The 19,747-nt window shown below is 40.5% G+C and overlaps 2 protein-coding genes across 3 annotated transcripts; one reads left to right on the top strand and one right to left on the bottom strand.

Annotated features, from left to right (window-relative positions):
* Positions 1–23: 23 nt before the first annotated feature.
* LOC131458647 (SLAIN motif-containing protein-like) lies at positions 24–6,425 on the bottom strand. Its single transcript, XM_058627846.1, has 7 exons — positions 6,085–6,425; positions 5,406–5,536; positions 5,176–5,289; positions 4,791–4,889; positions 4,423–4,707; positions 1,240–1,368; positions 24–1,148 (listed from the first exon to the last, which is right to left on the bottom strand). The coding sequence occupies exons 1-7, from the start codon at positions 6,330–6,332 to the stop codon at positions 928–930; spliced, it is 1,227 nt and encodes a 408-aa protein (XP_058483829.1). The 5' UTR covers positions 6,333–6,425; the 3' UTR covers positions 24–927.
* Positions 6,426–7,646: 1,221 nt separating this feature from the next.
* On the top strand, positions 7,647–18,402 carry slc6a7 (solute carrier family 6 member 7). Of its 2 annotated transcripts, none has more exons than XM_058626814.1 (14): positions 7,647–8,007; positions 10,404–10,641; positions 11,073–11,204; positions 12,262–12,472; positions 14,307–14,445; positions 14,564–14,698; positions 14,803–14,906; positions 14,987–15,111; positions 15,487–15,599; positions 15,698–15,835; positions 15,927–16,026; positions 16,244–16,362; positions 17,321–17,494; positions 17,645–18,402. In XM_058626814.1, the coding sequence occupies exons 1-14, from the start codon at positions 7,930–7,932 to the stop codon at positions 17,813–17,815; spliced, it is 1,977 nt and encodes a 658-aa protein (XP_058482797.1). In that variant the 5' UTR covers positions 7,647–7,929; the 3' UTR covers positions 17,816–18,402. The 2 variants fall into 2 exon arrangements, with proteins under 2 accessions (XP_058482797.1, XP_058482798.1); XM_058626815.1 differs by having other exon boundaries at positions 7,649–7,995.
* The last annotated feature ends 1,345 nt before the right edge of the window (positions 18,403–19,747 follow it).

Here is a 19,747-nt window from a genome sequence, read left to right as displayed (position 1 = left end):
TGCAGCAGCTCTGGAGCAAACGACTGCAATCGATTAATTTCACAGCCCGGCTGCTTTCAAATGAGCATACACTGACACTGAGTCCCCTAAGAATGTTTATATGCACCCAGACCATAATTTGGAGACTGATATGGGGGAATTTATTAGCAGAAAATGGGTACTGGCATATTTTTACAATGGTACACATTATTTAAGGTTTTGCACAGACAACAGCAAGGTGTCATGGTAATACAAAATCCACCCATGCAGTATTTTTCTACCCTGGATACTTTACACTGTTGCCAGCTACACACAGACTGTATCTGCAGTTGAATGACAAATAGGATTTCAATTCTAGATCATGTCACGGAAACATCACACAGATGCAGCACATATGCATTATCTGAGAACAACATGCAACAAACTAAAATATTAACATAATCGTGCAGGCTTAACAACCGTTGTGGTTTTGTATCTCATTATCATCTTACAGGGAAGTTCTGTTTAGTTTTTTTTTGTCGTCATTGGGGAACTAGTGTGAGAAATGGACAATTGCCCTCACTGAAAACATGCCTGCCATCGGGGACACAAAGAAAAACACTGCTGCCTCCATCAGTAATTTCAAATGTGTTATACAGTGACTTTGGTCATATGGTGAGTTTGAGATCCTTAGTTTGGATTTACCCACTCAGTGAGGCAGCAGTAGACCAGCAGCTGCTGTGTCCCTTCCACCCCAAAATGCAGATTTTCTCTATGGATTTTGGTACATACAGTAGGAGATGTTTACAATCTTGTTTCCAGCCAGCTGTCCAAATGTATGTAAAAGTGGCTAGGAACTGTTTTTCCATAATGTCCCTGCTGGCTGCCTTTGTTTTTTTTCCAGTGAGGGCAATCGTGCATGTCTCAGGCTGGTTCCTGTAAGCATGAGGACTCCACTGGTGAGGTCTTTCACCGTTGGGTAGATAGACAATTTCTGGCCCAAGCTACAGGAGTCGACCTCTCAGGTGAAGCAAAGACACGTCCATGACGGGACAGGTATCCTTTAGCAGACTGAGTGATCCTGCAGGGGCTGAGAGACTGACACCTCGGTGGGGAGTTCATGGATGCTGCAGGAAGTGATGGAGACCAGCAACTCGACCCAATCCTGGTAGATGAAGCACCTGACAAAGCTTATGTTTCAAGAGGAACGATGCCCAGTGTGATATCTTGTTGGTGTAAAACTGAATTGCTTTGCACAGATTTAGGAAAGCGGATCCAAACCTGATGCAGAAGGAGTGACCGGATCAGCAGGGAGGCAGTCGTCAGTGTCTAAGCTTCGTCCGTTCCGAACAGCCTGGAGCGAGCGGAGGCTGGTCCGCACAGGCGAACTGGTCCTGGCTGATGATGTTGCTGCAAAACAGATTAAGGTCACTCAGTAACTCGCACAGTTAATAAAATGTATCTTATCCAAGGTCATCTCATCTTGACATGGATTTTTGGTAACTTAATGAAAATGAATATTACACCACAACAGGGTGTGACTCACTTGTACTATAGTCAGTTACATATAATCACTGGCCATTTCTTTAGGTATTATAGGAGAACACCAGAGATGCTCTTCTACATGAGTAACTGTAGCCTCTCTGTCATTTCAGACCAGTCTGGTCATTCTCTCACCTCTGGCATCAATAAGGCATTTTCACCCAGAGAACTGCTGCTCACTGCAAATGTTCTCTTTTTCTCAACACTCCGAACAGAGATGGTAGAGCATGAAAACCCCGGTAGATGAGCAGTTTCTGAAATAGTCAGACCAACACATCTGGCACCCAGGACCATTTCATTGGTTGCTGCCATGTGATTATCTGATGTGTGTTCAGTGGTTGAGTAGGTGAACCTTGGAGGAGCTCTGGCACTCTGAGAGGAAGGACGCGACAGCAGCAGCTCCGTGAGGAAGGCTACTGGCCTTGAGATAACTTGAGAAAACTTTGAGATAACTGCACTACAACTTGCACCACAGGGAAAGATGAGAAAAATGAGAAAAGAAGAGAAAAGGAGAGAAAAAACAAGAGCGAAGAAAATGGTGAAAATGCTGGAAGCTCTGATCGAAGGAATGGCGGCGATCAGAGATGAGATAAGGGCGATGAGAGAAGAGATCAAGGAAAGAAGTGGAATGGCGGTGATGAGAGATGAGATCAGGGCGATGAGAGAGGAGATGACCGAATTCAGGGAGAAGTTGGAGGGAGTGACAGTCGAAGTCAAACAGCTCCAGGAAGAGAATGCGAAAAAAGACAAGCTGCTTCGGGAGCATGGGAACAGAGTGGAGGAGATGGAACAGCTGGGAAGAGTCAATGAGGTGATTGTGACTGGCCTCAAGATTAAGCATCAGACCTACGCAAGGGCTGATGAATCGGAAATCAAATCTGTGGAGAAGCAGGTGGCTGAGTTCCTGGCCGGCAGAGACATCAACGTGGATTTCAGCAATGTGGAAGTATGTCACCTCTTCCCCGGAGAAAAGAGTCTGGAACACGAGCTGTCGTGCTGAGGTTCACTAACAGAAAGCACAAGACGGCACTGCTGAAGCAGGGCAGGAAGCTCAAAGGCTCGGACGTCTACATCAACGAGAATCTCACCAAGAAGAACGCTGACATCGCCAGAAAAGCACGTCAGCTGAAGAAAGGAGGCAAGATCCGACACACCTGGACGGCAAACTGCAGAATCTACATTAAAACAAATGGATCTACACCAGAAGGTGTCAAAGTAATGCAAATCAGGAGTGAGGACGAACTGGAGAAATACAACAACTAAGGTATGGCTCACGAAACACTCCATAACTACAGCCCAGCAAAGGTCAAGGGTCATTACACAGAAATATCAGAGAGGATTGCTGAGCATGAAAATGTGGAGCTGACTACAAATCAACATGTGAACCACACCTTAACAGACCCAAACGAAAGAATTGACCCGGATAATCATCTATACTTTAACATGACTGAGAAATGCCAGTACTACACTGCAGACCAATTTAACAAGTTGGATGGGAAACTGTCTTTAATTCACTTCAATAGCAGGAGTCTATACACCAACTTCGACCACATTAGGGAATACTTCAAATAAACTTCAAAAATACTTTCAACATCGGAAACATGGATTAATGAAGACAAAGGCACAGATTTTCGCCTGGATGGATACAAACTTGTCTATGTTATCAGAAGAAACAAAGGTGAAACTGTTCATTGACAATAACATCGAGTATAAGATTGTACAAAATATGTCTGAAGCTGTTGAACACGTAGAGGAATGTGTGACAATTGAAATCTGTGTGACGAAAGGCTGTGTTTACAGAGCACCAGACTCCAGGATAGAAGATTTCAATGAATGTGTGGGAAGAATGTTTTTATCTGTGGTGATGTGAATATCGACGTACTCAACCCAAAACAAAATACGACGATTGATGACTTCACTAATATGATGTATACGATGGGCCTACAACCCCTCATTACACGACCGAGCAGGTTATTCCTTTTTGCAAATATTTAAAACGCTGTATGATAGACACTGTCCTGTAAAGAAAAGACACGCAAATCAGAATAAGGAGGGGAAACCATGGCTAACAAAAACAGAAGAAAAACACCCTGTATAGACAATACATGAGATTAAGGACGGAACAGTCAGAAACGAGATACAAAATGATGGCAAGAAAGAATACTATAGTAATCTGCTAGCAGAAAACATGAACTATACTAAAAAACTATGTTATATATATTCTAAACGATGTGATCAAAAACAAAAACGCAAAACCTAGCTTCCCTCCCTACTTCAAGGATAATAACACGAAGGAAGATAACAAGGAAATCACTCCTTTACTGGGACCACTTTGATAAGGACAGAGCACAATGTTTCTCACCCCAGTGAAGGACACAGAGATTAGACACCTGGTCAACAAATGCGTAGCAAAAACATCCACGGATGAAGATGACCTCGACATGAAGTTAAATTAGAAAGTAATAGATGGAATCGCTTCACCTCTAGCATATATCTGCAACCTGTCATTTCAGACAGGGACATTTCCCACCAAAATAAAAGTGGCAAAAGTAGTGCCATTGTTCAAGAAAGGGCACATACACGAATGTACTAATTACAGACTAGTCTTAATACTACCACAACTGTCAAAAATGATTTAACTATTTAACGATAGGCTAGACAACTTCATTAACTCCTTGGGATGTGGTATGATATGTATTGTGTGAACTACACTAAGATGATGTGTGATGACGACTGATCCAACTGACATGACCGAAATAAACATATTTAAATAAATAAAAGAAGTGGCCGGTGATCATTAAAAATCTCAGAGGTGGACACCAGCTGGACTAAAACTGACCAGACTATCACTCTGCAATCATTTAACACCTTGTGTCATAACAATGAAACCTGTGATTGTCGGCATGTGTGTGTTCTCTATACCTCGGCTCTGGGCGAGTTTAAGCAGCTTGAACTGAGTGACCTGCTGGCGAAGCCTGGCCAGGTTTGGACTTTGGCAGCTCTGCTTAGTCACTGGTGTTGGTGACTGACAAGAGCGAGAGCTCGGTGACGGGAAACGCTGCTGCCAGTGAGAGGGAGACGAACCCTCGGTTTTATTTCCTGCAATGAGGTCATCAGATTTTTGTAGAGTGTTACAATGAGAGGGCGACTTGGCGCTTCTCTGGGAGGAAACGGCAGCAGGCGTAGACATGTAGTCTTGTCGTAAACCTGAAAGACACAGACTTAAGTTGTTTAATAATGACTGCATGTGTAATGAACAATTTATCATAAAAATACTCTTTTCTACTCACTGGCCTCCTGAATACGAGCCATAATGCAGACATCTGTGATATCCTCCAGTCTGTAGTCTGTGTTTATGGCTTCATGAGTGATGCCCAGCTCACTGTCGCCTGTGCAGATCAAAACATGCAAAATATGTCACTGTGACAGAGCTGCAATGATTCATCAACGACTAAATTATTCCTCAGATGTCTGATTTAATACTTTTGTAATGATTCAAACTGAGTCCATTCTTAAACAGGTCAATGTCAATAACATATAAACAAAAATCAAATATAAAAGTTAATGTCATAAATAAATATCAAATAATCAAAAGAAAAAACATGAGATGATCTAGTCTTGTAAAAAGATAGTGTTTTATATGGGATGGTCTAGAAGGCTTTTTATTCAAATTACCAAAACTGTCGCAAGGATTCTGCATCATGTTTACTGATGATTTGTCAGCCGAAGGTCCTACAATGACAGGATGCTGAAAAACTGGAGGACGTCGGTTGAAGTGACTGCTTGATCCTGACAATTCAGAAAATAAACACAAGATCATTCCCAAACAAAAAAAAACACCAAAATGATCATCAGTCTATATCACAAATCACACAAGAGTGAGTGAGCCTGAGCCACTTGTTTACTTTGATCCAGACTGTTTGTCAGCTGACGACACGCCGCCTCCATCTCAGGACTGTGGTTATCCAGGACATGGCGACACCATCGGAGAGCAGACTCGGTTTTCTCCACCGGCTTTTTTGGGGATTCATATAACCTGTGAGCACATTCACACCACGTCATGTTCCGCTCCAGCTCTCAGTAAAGAGCAAACACTGGTTGTATATCTGTGAAGGTTCTCAGTCATCTTCGGAAGAAACAGTACAAACAAACCTCAATAATTTCCCTTCAGTAATTCGAGGGTAGTACATCTATGGGTCGACTTAAATAACCTGGAAAAACCAACACAGATGAACTCCAACATTCACACAATAGCAGACTGTGTGTGAGTCTCACAACCCTTCTGTCACACCTCGACTCAGGTGAAACAAACAACCTGAAACTGGGTCAGAGGCTGAACGACCTGCATTGTTTAACTTCACAACTCTCGATACAGGTATCCAGCCCGCAGAGGATACATATCAGGATTTTTCCACCAGTTAGTCAGAACTAAAGGGAGCCTCTTGGATGAGAAGTGAAACGTCTTCAACTCAAGTCTACAGCGAACTACTGGACGTATAGAGAATTAAGCTCTCATGATTACCATCCAACGTATTGTAGGCACATTTTTTACACTACTCTCAAAAGGACATTGAAGGCACCTACCAGCTCTCTTCATCCTGCTCACCATCATCTACGTCAAGGAGCTCTACTGAGTCCAAAACAGACTCTTCTTCTTTTGGCTCACTCTCCCAAACATCTCTCTCACAGTTATAGTTGAACAATGTTCCATCCATGGCACAGCAAGCTGAGGGTGACTTACACCCTGACTTCAGATGATCTAGTCTTATCCTGGCATCCATGGCAAATGACCGACTGTTAGAGGTTTTAAACATTGCGGGTTCAGTGTCCATCCGGGCGCTGCAGTATGAACGTGAACTTGTTTTAAATTCTGCAAGTGGCTTTCCGGAAAAATATCGGCTCCAGTCTTTGTCCGGCACAAGTGGCCACGTCGGAGCTTCACTGTACAATATACTGACCCAGATTTGTTGAGTAGGGCTGTTAAGTATAGACACTCAACAGATTGCATGGATTTAGAGAAGCATCATGAGCTTAGGTGGATTAAAGAGTTTGTGAGGTGCTAAAAAGAAAGAATAAAAGTCTTTATATGAGGACACCTACAGTCTAGTAAATGTGGAAGCTGTTGCAAATATTTGTTTGCTTTCTCGCTTTAGCTGTATACATTTTCTGGTATCTAATGATGATCAAAGAAATCATGTTTATGTTCACGTGGCATTGACGTTGGAGGCCCTTGAGCTGTTTTCTTAGTTCATCATATTAAATGTGTTTGTGGAGTGTCTGTGGTCGACTATTTAAGATGCATCGGCCTCACTCCTCACACACAAGGAAGTTGAACAGAGAAGTGTGGTCAGTTACCGCTTCTCTCTCTCTCTCTCTCTCTCTCTCATTGCATCTCTCTCCTACAAACTACACAGTGACACTTTTTCCTTTCTCACCCAAAACACAGCAAAATGGGTGTTACTTTGTTTTTGATTAGTGTTATTGTTACATTAAGTGAGTTACCATAATCACCTGTAAAAACAAATACTTTATATACATAATAAAGTAAATAATTTATTGTTTATTTATTAATATTAATTAGTATAGATAGATAGATAGATAGATAGATAGATAGATAGATAGATAGATAGGCAGTCTGACAACTTCAGGCACAGCTCGCTTGGAACCTCGCCAGAGCAGGTACAAAAAAAAGTACCAGGTGCTATCGCTAATGGAAAAGTTAAAAAAAAACGTACTGTGCCGTGCCAAGGCGAGTGGAGGCGTGCTGGGACCATGTAGTGGAAAAGCAGCATTCTATGCAGTCTATGTGACAAAAAAAAATCACACTGGCCCTTTAAATTTCTATGCCTGTCAAAGTTACTGTTGTCATTATTTATTTTGTCATTTCAATTGTCTTTTGTGCAGAATGGTGTTGGTGGTGTGTTGTTGTTTGGGATACACACAGGGGGGCACAGGATGGACTTCACCCAAGCTAGAACCGCCACTGTTTACAAGGTAAAAAAAAAAAAAATAATAATAATAATAATAATAAAAAGTAGGTTAAAACTTCTTCAAAGGTGAAAAAACCCAAATCTTTAATTTTGTGTTGTCAAGTGAAACTTTACTAAAGAGGTACATGAAGGTTGGTCGGGACGGAGGTTTCCTCCTGCTCCTCTGTGTCTGCTGCACCTGCGCTCTGCTTCCTCCTCCCCGTCTTCACCTCACCGCCCACCGGTCTGTTTGTTTCCTCGTCGTCATCGCTGATGTCTTTATCTTACCTGCCGTGCCACACTCGCCCGAGTCACTCCTTTCTCCACCTGCCGGTTCAAACCACAACAACACGAGACACTACCGACACGACTTTTCCCTTTAAAATGTGGACTACAGCGCGTTAAGTGACGAGGTGCCGCCGCCGCTGCCGCCACCGCCTCCTCCTCTTTCTTGGGGGAAATGCAGGACCAAAACGGCAAAGCAGCGCACGGGAGTCCCGATGTAGCGAGTGAAAACACAGCTCAGGTAGGAGCGGAGGTTTGTTTGGACTCTCTTTACTCCAAGTATGTCACTCTGTTGTGGGTTTGAGAGGCTCGTTTCCCTCTTAAAGCAACGTGGGAACCCCTTACAGTCGCTAGAGTTTGACCTTCCGGGGCCCCCACCGGTGTTCCAGGTCAAAATATGTTCAGGTGAAGCTGTCTAACCTGTTCGCCCACATTACTCTCAGCTCTGGGCCACTTCCTCTGCTCTATTTAACTCAATGAACAGATGTGATCACCCAGACTGTTCTCATGGTGTTACATCACAGCATCGAATTAATTTAAGGGATTCCTGCTTTTTGTTTACGTCATCGAAACCATCAAAACAAGCCCATGTTGCTCAAAAATGTAGCTTTGGCTTATTTCACTTATATATACTACATGTGTAGAACTTTGTCATACAGAGAGACGTTATTGTCAGAAACTGTAGTAAGTCCTCGGAAATTTAAATTTAATTGATCAAGTTCATTAGTATATGAGGGTTTAATATAAGGGTAAATATATCGATATATATATATATATATATATATATATATATATATATATATATATATATATATTGATATATCGTTGTTCTTCCTTGTGCCATACGATAATCAATACACCAAATAATGATATTTAATATACAAATTCAGGGATCTAAAGTAAACAGTCGCTGCCAGGCATAATTACTTCATGTCTCCTCACTGTGGCGCTGCTCAAGTGAACGAGGGAAACATCCACATTCAATACATAGACTTTATGCACTTTGTTCTCTATGATAACTAGAGAAATCTAGAGAAAACAGACGTTTTGCTTTCTTCAGTTAGACAGATATCGTGATGTATCGCAACAGATATCGTGATGTATTGCGAGATGATTGTCTTCCAGTATATTGATCACAGAATTTTATCATGATATAATTGGTATCGTAGACCATGTATCGCAGATCGTATCGTGAGGTACCATGTGACTCCCACCCCAAATACATATACACGTATGTATGTATATGTATATATGTATGTATATATGTGTATGTATATATATATATACATATATGTATGTATGCATATATATATATACACATATGTATATATATGTGTATGTATATATACTGTATATACATATATGTATGTATATATATATATATATACATATGTATATATGTATGCATATGTACATATACGTATGTATATATACATATACATATATGTGTATATATATGTATGTATATATATATATATATATATATATATATATATATATATATATATATATATATATACATATATACTGTAAATTTTAATTTAATTTTAATTTATTTTTCCCAATAAAATGTCAAATAGGTTTAGCTCCTTAACAAATGTTGTGTCTTAAGAGAAGACACAGATTTGTGTTGTGGTTCAACGTTTGTTTGCGCATAAACACGATATCGACATACTGTATATTCAATCTTCATGAATATTGGTATTGAATAAAAATATATATCCCGATATATATTGTTATTGAGGTATTGCCCTAAGGCTCATCTGTTATTCTGATATTCATTATTCTGGAACTGGAATTGCATTTTGAAACAATTAGCAAATCGCAAAAGACACAATTTTAATTGTTCTAATTGTTCCACAGCAGTTTTGTTGGTATCTTATGTGAAAATCATCCATCTTGTTTATAAAACTATATAACACAATCAATATTGAACTGAGTCTTATGTTTACTAATCAAGTGTCAGTCTATTATCTGTGAGAGTAATTGCGCTTAGATATTATCTCCAAATTGATCAGCCCTAAACACTTATGTATTCATTCCTAGATGCTGTGATGATTTGATGATGAGTTTTATGTCAACTTCCTATTTCCCTTATCAGGGTCTCTATACCTCAATGTGTTCATATGTTAAGATACATATTTCCCTGCTGCTCACATTATTAGACATACTGTGTATGTATTAGATTTTGGACAGTTTGGTCTAAAATGTGCTTTAAAATTCAGTTTCAAACAGTTGGTTGGTTGGTTAATCAATGTGTCACTGGTTGGTAATGAATAAATAAAACAAAGCAGAAGCTCCATTATGTTCCTCTCTGTTGCCTGACATGAGTGACTGTAGTTCCTCTCTTTTTAGAGATGGATGATAAGCACAAAGGAAGAAGGACGAAAAAGTCCAGTTGATTTTAAACACGTCATGATGTATTGTTGACTCTAACCTAACTTGTTTGACAGTTGTAATGAAAGATTACCTGTAAGTGCTGTACACATGCTGTATTAAAATGTAACCGATCACTATTGATCTTACGAAGTTCAACAGGTTTGTGACAAGATTTATCATGAGTAAAGAGAACTGATTAGTTCCAGACGTGCATTAATATGTGTATTCTGTATATCCTATGTCCTAAAACTCGTTTCTGTTTTTTTCTAGAATTCAGTTCATTTCAACGATCATACAATCACGCAAAATGGCCACAGCGCAACAACTACGGCTGGTCCACAGTCGCCGATTGACTCTCGAGCCCCGAGTCCTTTACCCACTCCAGTTCAGATTGAGCCGAGGGAGCAGTGGGGAGGAAAGTATGAGTTCCTGCTCTCCTGTATCGGATATTGTGTGGGACTGGGAAACGTGTGGCGGTTCCCGTACCTTTGTTACCGCAATGGAGGAGGTGAGTGGTCCACAAACTTGTCCACTCCCATTTTGACATCTCAAATGCTTTAAATGCCAGTGTGCATGTCTGTAATAATTTGTTCCACTCACTTGGGCAAGAGGCACTCTTCACCCTGCCCTTGGGTGTGCACTGTCCTTGTAATTGTGCTGCCTTATTTTGCACACTCTCAATCCAAGGCTTGTCAACACAAAGCATTTCTTAATCCCTAGAAGGAGAGACAGTGTGTTTTTCCTTGATTACACACCAGACATGTGGTCTGTCTGTGTAACCCAGCCTCACATGCTATGCGTCCTCATCTGATCTCAAACATGTTGGAGCTTGACTGACAGTAAAGCAGGATAATTATTGCTGCATTAACTGAATCATAACCAAGGATGTCTCTCTCAGCAGCAACCTTCCTCACACTGACTTGTCTCTAATCCTCACAGGTGTGTTTCTCATCCCCTACTTCATTATGCTCTTTGTCTGTGGTGTTCCACTCTTTCTAATGGAGCTGAGTTTAGGCCAGTATGGAGCAGCTGGCCCCATCACTGTGTGGAAATGCTGCCCCCTTCTCAAAGGTAAAGATCCACTCCATCACACTTCCTACACGTTTACATGTTTTTCTGTGACGTAAAGTAGAGAGATACAGCACCACCTGGAGGTGGTAGAGTCAGACGTGCGTGACCAATAAATCAAGTTTTTTTAGTTATCCAATTGCCTTTCTTTGTCACACAACCTTAGCTCAATTTAAAAAAAAAGTATGACTTTACTTTAAATAATATTTTTGGTTTATGGTTTTTGTAGCATTAGAATAGGCCTTTTATACATGCTTTGGGCAGACAGTGCTGTATAGAATAGACCTAGTCTTTCAGTTTAAAAGTAGGAAGTAGGAAAGAAGTTGCATTCCGTCACTAGGTTAGTTGCATAAAGAACTCAGTTTAAATGACTTTTGTCTACTTTTCACTTGATTTATAATGTCAATAAACATTTTTCTGAGGAGTTATTAGTCTTAATCACTAGTTTTAGATATTCTTCAATAGCTAATGAAACATTTAATGTGAATTAACACTGTATTATAATTGACAATGCTAAACAGCATAACAACACCCAGGACTCTTCCATATATGTTCCAGTCTGAGTCATATGTAATGATTTACATCAGAAGGATCTGAAGTTGACGTCAACATACCTGTGTCACCAGTGAGTCTGCAATAGCATTGTATTCAAACAACACAACTGGCATCCTCATTACTGTAAGCCATGTGGCCAATCCCTAACACTCCTCAAAGCCTTACAGCTCATACACTTAACATATCCTCACATCTGATACAGGTACCTTCAGGAACTGTGTCAGAGCCAAAAAAACCAGAACCAGATATGCAGGAGGAATCATCATGAGGGTTGTTTTGTTTTAAACAGAAAATATCAGCAGCATCTTGGCAGGGTGCCACCAGTTCCTCCAGTTAACATAGTAGAATAAGGTCTAGTTTATTGTACATATCCCGGTGTCAGAATGCTAACATCACCAACATCAAAAATCACGATGGACTTAAGCGCTGCAGCGATGTCTGACACAATAGTTCATATCCTATTTTGTCTGAGATATTTAAGCCTCTCTTCTGTCATGTCTTACAGGTATTGGCATTGGAATGCTCTGTGTGTCCACACTGGTGTGTCTCTACTATAACGTCATTATAGCGTGGACTTTTTACTACCTCGGCAGCTCTTTTCAGAGCCCCTTACCCTGGTCCTGTGAAGCTTTGGCCAACGCAGCCATCTGTGCTAACAACACAATCAGCAACAGCTCCAGTGGTCGAGCCCTCAGCCCCTCAGAAATCTTCTGGAAGTAAGAGCTTTTTTTGCACATTCATTCTTTTTTATGATTTGAATAAATCAGTGTCTGTTTTGCATATGTATATAGGCCAGGGAAATACTAAAAATAATAATGTTATATGCATAAAGAATATCCATTTATTTGTCTAGTGCAGGGGTGTCCAAACATTTTTTAAGAGGGCCATATTTGATAATGTGAAGATTCCTGTGGGCCAATGATCCCTGCAGAATTATTAATTTTTTTGACAGTATACAACTATGTATCTGTATATAATAAATACAGGTACAATTATAGGCAAACCATAATAGTTTAATACAATAAATGCACTGTTTTATAACAGTTTTGCAGTTGATGAATCAGAGCGCAACTCCTTACCAGCTGAACTAATGGGGACGGTGCGTAACTCCTGTTACATGCAAGGGCCAATTTTCCGTCTCAGTCCATCCCTGGCCAAAAATAATACATTATAAAACCGTGGGCTGGACTTTGGACATGCATGGTCTCGTGAGAGGAGTGAAAGGACACAAATGTCCGAAAACCCGCTGCCAACTCATGGTCAGAGGCTTAACTGCAACACAACTGTCAGCAATATTTCCATATTGGTAAAGCAAATAATCTATACAATATCACACCATTAAATATTCAGTAACATAACACTTTCAGACTCAAATTTGTCTGTTATTTTTGATAAAATAACACCCTTTTGAAGTTACAGATGGGCGTTTAATGGTTTAAAGATGATGTTTTTCTGACCAGGTGTCATGTTTAAGTTGTTTAGTTTGATATGTTAAAATTGTTGTGCTACTCAGCTTCGTTGCCACCACCTTGTAGCATGTTTTGCATACAGGCTTATTGCATTCTTAGCCCTTCTCTGGTTGTTTGCCTCGTATGCAAAATACGTCCAAACAGCACTTTTGCTCTTTGATTAAAATTTGAACTTAAAAAGGTCTTTTAAGTTCAGTGTAGTCAATATCTACACTAGTGTTCATGTGTTTAGCTGCTATTGAGGGGTAGAGCTGTGTGTTTGTTTGTCTGTTGCGGTTGGTTGTTTTAAGTATCTTTAATATTGATTTTTTTTTTTCCCCCTAACTACCCTAACTGTAAACTTTGTAATACTTGTTATATCAAGAGACCTTTTTAGGACATATACATCTTTTCTTTTCTTTTCCACAGACTATTGCAGCAGTACACACACCTTGAACAAATACTTGACTGTTTTTCAGTAAACACTATTGTTTACAATGACTGAAGACTTTAAAACTGCCAAATTGTCAGCTAATACTACAAAGAACTTAAAGCCTCACCCTACTGTAAATGATTCTTGGAAACACTCACCTAATGAATAGAACAAATGCCAGTATTTGATATTTTATAATGTTTTAGTGCAAGAGTTGTAAGACAAGAGGAGTATGAACACTTTTTAACTACTCAGTTCTGTGAAATGATCTTGTTAACATAATGAAATCATAGTTTTACTTCTTTTTAAAGAAGGAAAACAAAGAAAAAAACAGATTGAATCAGTCGGACACACCTTGATTTCTGACGGTAATACATTTTATATGTTACAGCACAGCTCCACCAGCAGACACACACACACACACACACACACACACATGGTGTAGGCGGGTTCAAATCAGGTCATCGTCGCCTCTCCTTTTGTTTGTTGAACAGGAAGTTTGATACTGTTTACATTAATATTCTGTACAAACACTGAGGACCGACATTTGCAGACTTTGATCCCCACAAATGTGTACATGAATGTTCAGCTCTGCCAGATTTTTTATTTTTATTTTTCCTCACTTTTCACAGTCTGAGGAAATTCTGCTATGTCTTCTGTGTCTTGCAGTGAGCGAGTGCTGGGTGTCGTGAACAGTGAGGGCCTTCATGACCCAGGCCCTGTGCGATGGCCCCTGGGCCTGTGCCTCCTGGCCGCCTGGATCATCATCTTCTTGTGTATGCTCAAGGGCATCCACAGCTCTGGCAAGGTGAATTCACACAATGAAGTTATTATCAGTTCCCATATTGTGCGCACAAACCCAATCCTGCCCTTTGCTGCCATGACGCGTGCGCCTAATCTCTGTGTCTGTGTCCTCCTGTTTTCAGGTGGTTTATGTAACAGCCACCTTCCCGTACTTTGTGCTCATTGTACTCATCATCAGAGGTGCTACACTGGAGGGCTCTCTTCAGGGTGTTGCCTTCTACCTCACACCGGACTGGAGCCGGTTAGCTAATGCACAGGTACTTAGGACGGTAGACTGACAAATATGAAGTTTAGGAGTCTATGAGCTCCATACTTTGTTATTTTCATCTTTTAAAGTATATTTCTGTCTAAAACGTTGCAGGTGTGGAATGATGCAGCCTCACAGATCTTCTACTCTTTAGGTATTGGTGTTGGAGGGCTGCTTTCTATGGCCTCTTACAATAAGTTTGACAACAATGTCATCAGGTGAGTTTGAGTTTGTGTTTTGCTCTGTTCCTGCAGTTGTGACAGCTTTAGTCTCTTAATTGTGGTTCCTTTGATTTCAGGGACACTATAATCATCACCACAGGAAACTGCTGCACCAGCTTCTTTTCTGGATTTGCTATATTCTCAATCCTGGGCCATATGGCATGGAGGAAGGGAGTGCCTGTTGCAAAGGTGGCAGATTCAGGTAGTTACCTGCCCTGAAAAAAAGGTCCTCAAAGCTGCTGTCAGAGATGTCATCTTTTGGCTGACTTTCACACAAACAGATTAGCTTCATAAGCAGGGTAAACAGACTTTTTGTGGAGTTCTGGCCCCTGATTGGATTAAGTGTTGACAAACTTTGCTTAGATTTACTCTCAGACAGTCTACTTAAGAATAGTTTAGTCACTTGTCAACAAAAAGGCAAAAAAAGGAGAATGGCAAAAAATGTCCACATTTTTAATTAGAGTGATTATTTACACATTAACATGAATTTAGAAGACCATAGCACTAGCAACTTTGAACCCCTCTCTTTCCAAATGTGTAGTTGCGTGTCTTCATCTCAAACTTTTTTTGCCTTCAGGTCCTGGTTTAGCATTCGTTGCTTACCCAGAAGCCCTCGCTCTACTGCCAGGCTCGGTGTTCTGGTCCATTCTGTTCTTCCTCATGCTGTTTATGCTGGGGGTCGATACGCTGGTAAGGCAGCACATTTTATCACAGTGGGGCTGATTCTACCTCAAAAATCCATCCACCTCAGTACATATGATCATGTTTTTGTCTCTGCGGCCTCACAGTTTGGAAACATGGAGGGCATCACAACTGCTGTGCTGGACGAATTCCCGCAGCTCAGAAGGAACACTCTACACAAGTCCTTGTTCTTGGGCACTCTGTGTCTTTTCTTTTACCTAATGGGTCTTTTGCTAGTGACTGATGTGAGTGTGCTTATTAATAAATCGTAGTAAGTGAGTTTGCGTCTCCTCTGTGAACACTCTAACATTCCCCATGCTGTCTCTGTCTTTGTAGGGAGGGATTTACTGGTTCACCCTCATTGACTCCTTCAGCACTAGTTTCGGCCTCATCATCATCACCCTCTTCATGTGCATTGGCATCTCCTTCTTTTACGGTAGACCATCTCACTCCCCCAACGTTCGCTTCAAACTCCACACACATAATCTCAGTCATCCAGGACATATGGTGTCTCACAAGATCAGAAATGTTCCGTTTTGTGAATGATACGCAAATCGTATTTTTTTTTTGTTTTTTTTCATCATTTCACCATTTTGTCACATTTTCTGTTATATTCCATCTCCCCAGTGTCATTAATGAACTTCTCTTTTTAGGAGTTGACCAGTTTTGCCAAGACATCATTGATATGATCTGCCATTGCCCTCCCTGGTGCAGCAAAGTGTTGATTTACTTCAAGGCATGCTGGGTTTTCTTCACGCCGTTTCTTCTGCTAGTGAGTAAATATTACATTACAGTACATAGAAGTTGTTGATCCACTGCACTCTCCATCAGTAAATTCAAATACAGTATGTTTCCTTGTGATTTTGGGGTTCGAAATGATTTGTTCAGATTAACAAAACATACCAAATGAAGCAGCAGTAGTAGACCAGCAGTTCCTGTGTCCCTGCGCGACAGGGAGTGAGAAAACTTTACAAACTTCAGTTTTCAGGTTGAAAAGGTCGTCAAACAGCAAGAAAAAGAGGCAAACATATTCTTAAGATACTGTAGACCAGCATTTTCTTCAGTGGGCAAAATCCATTTTTCCTTTCTGTCTGTGATGGCAGCCATGTGATCACTGAGAAAGAGGGAGAGTGTCTGGCTCCAAGACTGGTCCACGAAATGGTTCATTATTTGTCATTACCTCATATGAGCCCATTTTGAGAGGTATTTAGAATGCATCAAGTTCAGTTATGACCTTCTGTACTAAGTGCACTGCTGGGCTAAAGCACATATCATATACAGTATGTATAACATTGTTGGTTTGTATCATCTTTCTGCACAGTCCATGTTACCTCACTCCCTCTCTGTGAGAGAGCCCGAAGCAGTCATAATCCACACTAAGGCATGATGGCTCCTTTGTTGTCTTGTCTTGTATTGTTTGTACCTTCAGATTGTAATTCGAGGAGTTGTTTCGACGCTGTGCTATTCAGAGAGTCTATTAAAAAACATTAAAGGGCTGAGCAGTTTGTGAGGGTTTGAGAACCATTACAAAAGATCACAGAAATTGAAATGACATCACACCCATTTGAATCTTAGCCAGCAGTGCTAAAATAGTCACAGTGGTGAATAATTCAAGAGGAGAAACTGACACTCAATCTGAGTTCACCCTGCAGCATTTCTCTGCTGGCCTTCTCAGTCTCTCCTCCTCTGTTTCCGTTGTAAATCTTTAAGATGTGCCTTTTTCACCCTAGTTCATCCTGACGTACATCTTCATTGAGATGTACAACACATCACTCACCTACGGGTCCTACGTGTACCCACGCTGGGGCAAAGCGCTGGGCGTGTGCATGGGTGCGACCTGCTCTCTACAGATCCTCATCTGGGGCACTGTGGCCATCTGCAAGCAAACTGGAACATTGAAAGAAGTCAGTATCACTGCTATGTCAGTTTGAGATCTGGTTACAGTGAAGTCACGCTCTCACTTTACAGTGAACCTGCTTCCACTTCATTCATTGTGGAAGTAGTGGCCTGTGCAGGATGTCTAACAACCGTCTCCTGTTCCTTTTTTCATGCAGCGTTTCCAGAAATCGATTCGACCTCTGAATACCTGGCGGGTAAACAACGTGAACAGCGCGAGGGCAGCAGAGGAGTTTGTAGAGCCTGAGAGAGTGGAGGCTCCGTTCACTGTCACGCTTACAGACATGGACTTCAATGCGATGACATGGGAGGTGGGAAGTGAGTCGTGACAGCGCCGAGAGCAGTGATGAAAGCACAGCAACGAGCAAACTGGATGTCACCGAGAGAGAAAAAAGGAATTCATCATTATCCTATTTGCCTCTGGTGGCTGTGTCAGAACAGACTGTGTCCTGTGGGACTGTGTGGATGAACTGTGTTATTTATACTCGTATGTATGATTGGAAAGTATTTTGAAAAGCATTTTTTACAAAGTGTAGCATACAGGTTTACAGTTGTTTGAAAGTTTGGATCATCCTCATCTTGCATTGTAGTATAGTAGGACATTTGAATTTAAAGAACATGGTTCTGATTGTATTTATTGTCATAGCGGTGTAATGCAATTAATTTTCACCAACAACAGGTAGCAGCAGCATGGGGACTTTTTTTAATTATCTTGTACAGAGACTCTTGGCTGTTACCATATCATCACATGAAGAAGTGACCACAAATCATCAGCCTTCCAGACTGAACGGTGTTTACAAAACAGCCGTACCAAGTCTGGACTAGTTTTTAATTAATCATACTTTTTTTTTTTTTTTTTTTTTAATGGTTTTTAAAAATACATTTTGCAATTATAAATAAATTTTATTTAAAAAGACCTTTGCAAATGAATAGTTTGTGAATGTACTGCCAATGTGTTCATATATAGCATTTTTCTACATAAAGTTCTCTTTGGGTTTAAAATAAAATAAAACAGGTGGTCTACATACAAAGAATAAAATTTAAACAAAAAAGACAGTTTAGCAAAAGGCTTTGTTTGAAGATGTGATCTGATAGTCAGTCATCAGTCAGTCATCATCTACCGCTTTATCCTCCACCAGAGGGTCGCGGGGGTGCTGTGCCAATCTCAGCTACATCGGGCGATAGGCGGGGTACACCCTGGACAGTTCGCCAGTCCATCGCAGGGCCACACACAGATAGAGACAAACAACCATTCACTCTCACACTCACTCCTACGGTCAATTTAGAGTGTTCAATTTACCTATCCCCACATTGCATGTTTTTGGACTGTGGGAAGAAGCCGGAGAACCCGGAGAGAACCCACGCACACACGGGGAGAACATGCAAACTCCATGCAGAAAGGCCCTTGTTCCAACCGGGGCTCGAACCCGGGTCTTCTCGCTGCAAGGCGAGAGTGCTAACCACTACATCACCGTGTGGCCCTGATCTGATAGTTTGTATTTCAAAAGAGCAAATCCAGCAGATTTCTGCAGAAAACAGCACTTTGTTCATTCCTGGTGGAAAGAGAAGTTTTTGTTAAATGAAGCTTAAACATGTTTCTGACCAATGTGTATAGTTTAATTTTTTTTTTTTTTTTTATATGCATGTTAACCCCTCTTTAGTAATCATTACCATTAGTTTATGCTTTTAAAATTTTAATAATCCTTTGGCCGAGGACTAGATGATATGACAAAAAAATTAAATTTTTATTTAAAGAAAGGGACAATGCATATTAATAAACATTAACATTTTAATAAAAATGAAAATACATCCAGGAAAACAAACACATAGGGACATGAGAGCTCACAAAAATACAAATGTACATGCAAATACACACATTTATTTAGATATTTGTGTGCTATTTTTTAGAGTTTCCTTCGCTAAATAAGTAATTAAATCTATAGAGTTACCATGGTAATAATGATCAGTGATGTGATAGGTTGCTGGTGAGGATACTCACCTCCAGTAGGTTAAAATGTAAACTGGCTTTATGGACATTTAAGAGTACAGTACTTGACTTTTACCTCAAGAGGGCAATGACTGCACAAACTGGAGGTTAGGTTTCTGGGGATGTTGCCATATTCAGTTCATTGTCAAATACTGAAGCAAAACTGTCAAGAGTGACAAATAATGTACAGATTGTGTCTGTTTGGCAAAACTGAAACAAGTTTACCTCTGGTAAGTGAAAAGGTTAAAGATGTTCATGTGTAATAACGTGAGCA

This window comes from Solea solea, chromosome 4, assembly GCF_958295425.1.
Source record: "Solea solea chromosome 4, fSolSol10.1, whole genome shotgun sequence".
Taxonomy (NCBI): domain Eukaryota; kingdom Metazoa; phylum Chordata; class Actinopteri; order Pleuronectiformes; family Soleidae; genus Solea; species Solea solea.
This window is presented reverse-complemented; position numbering and strand designations above follow the sequence as displayed.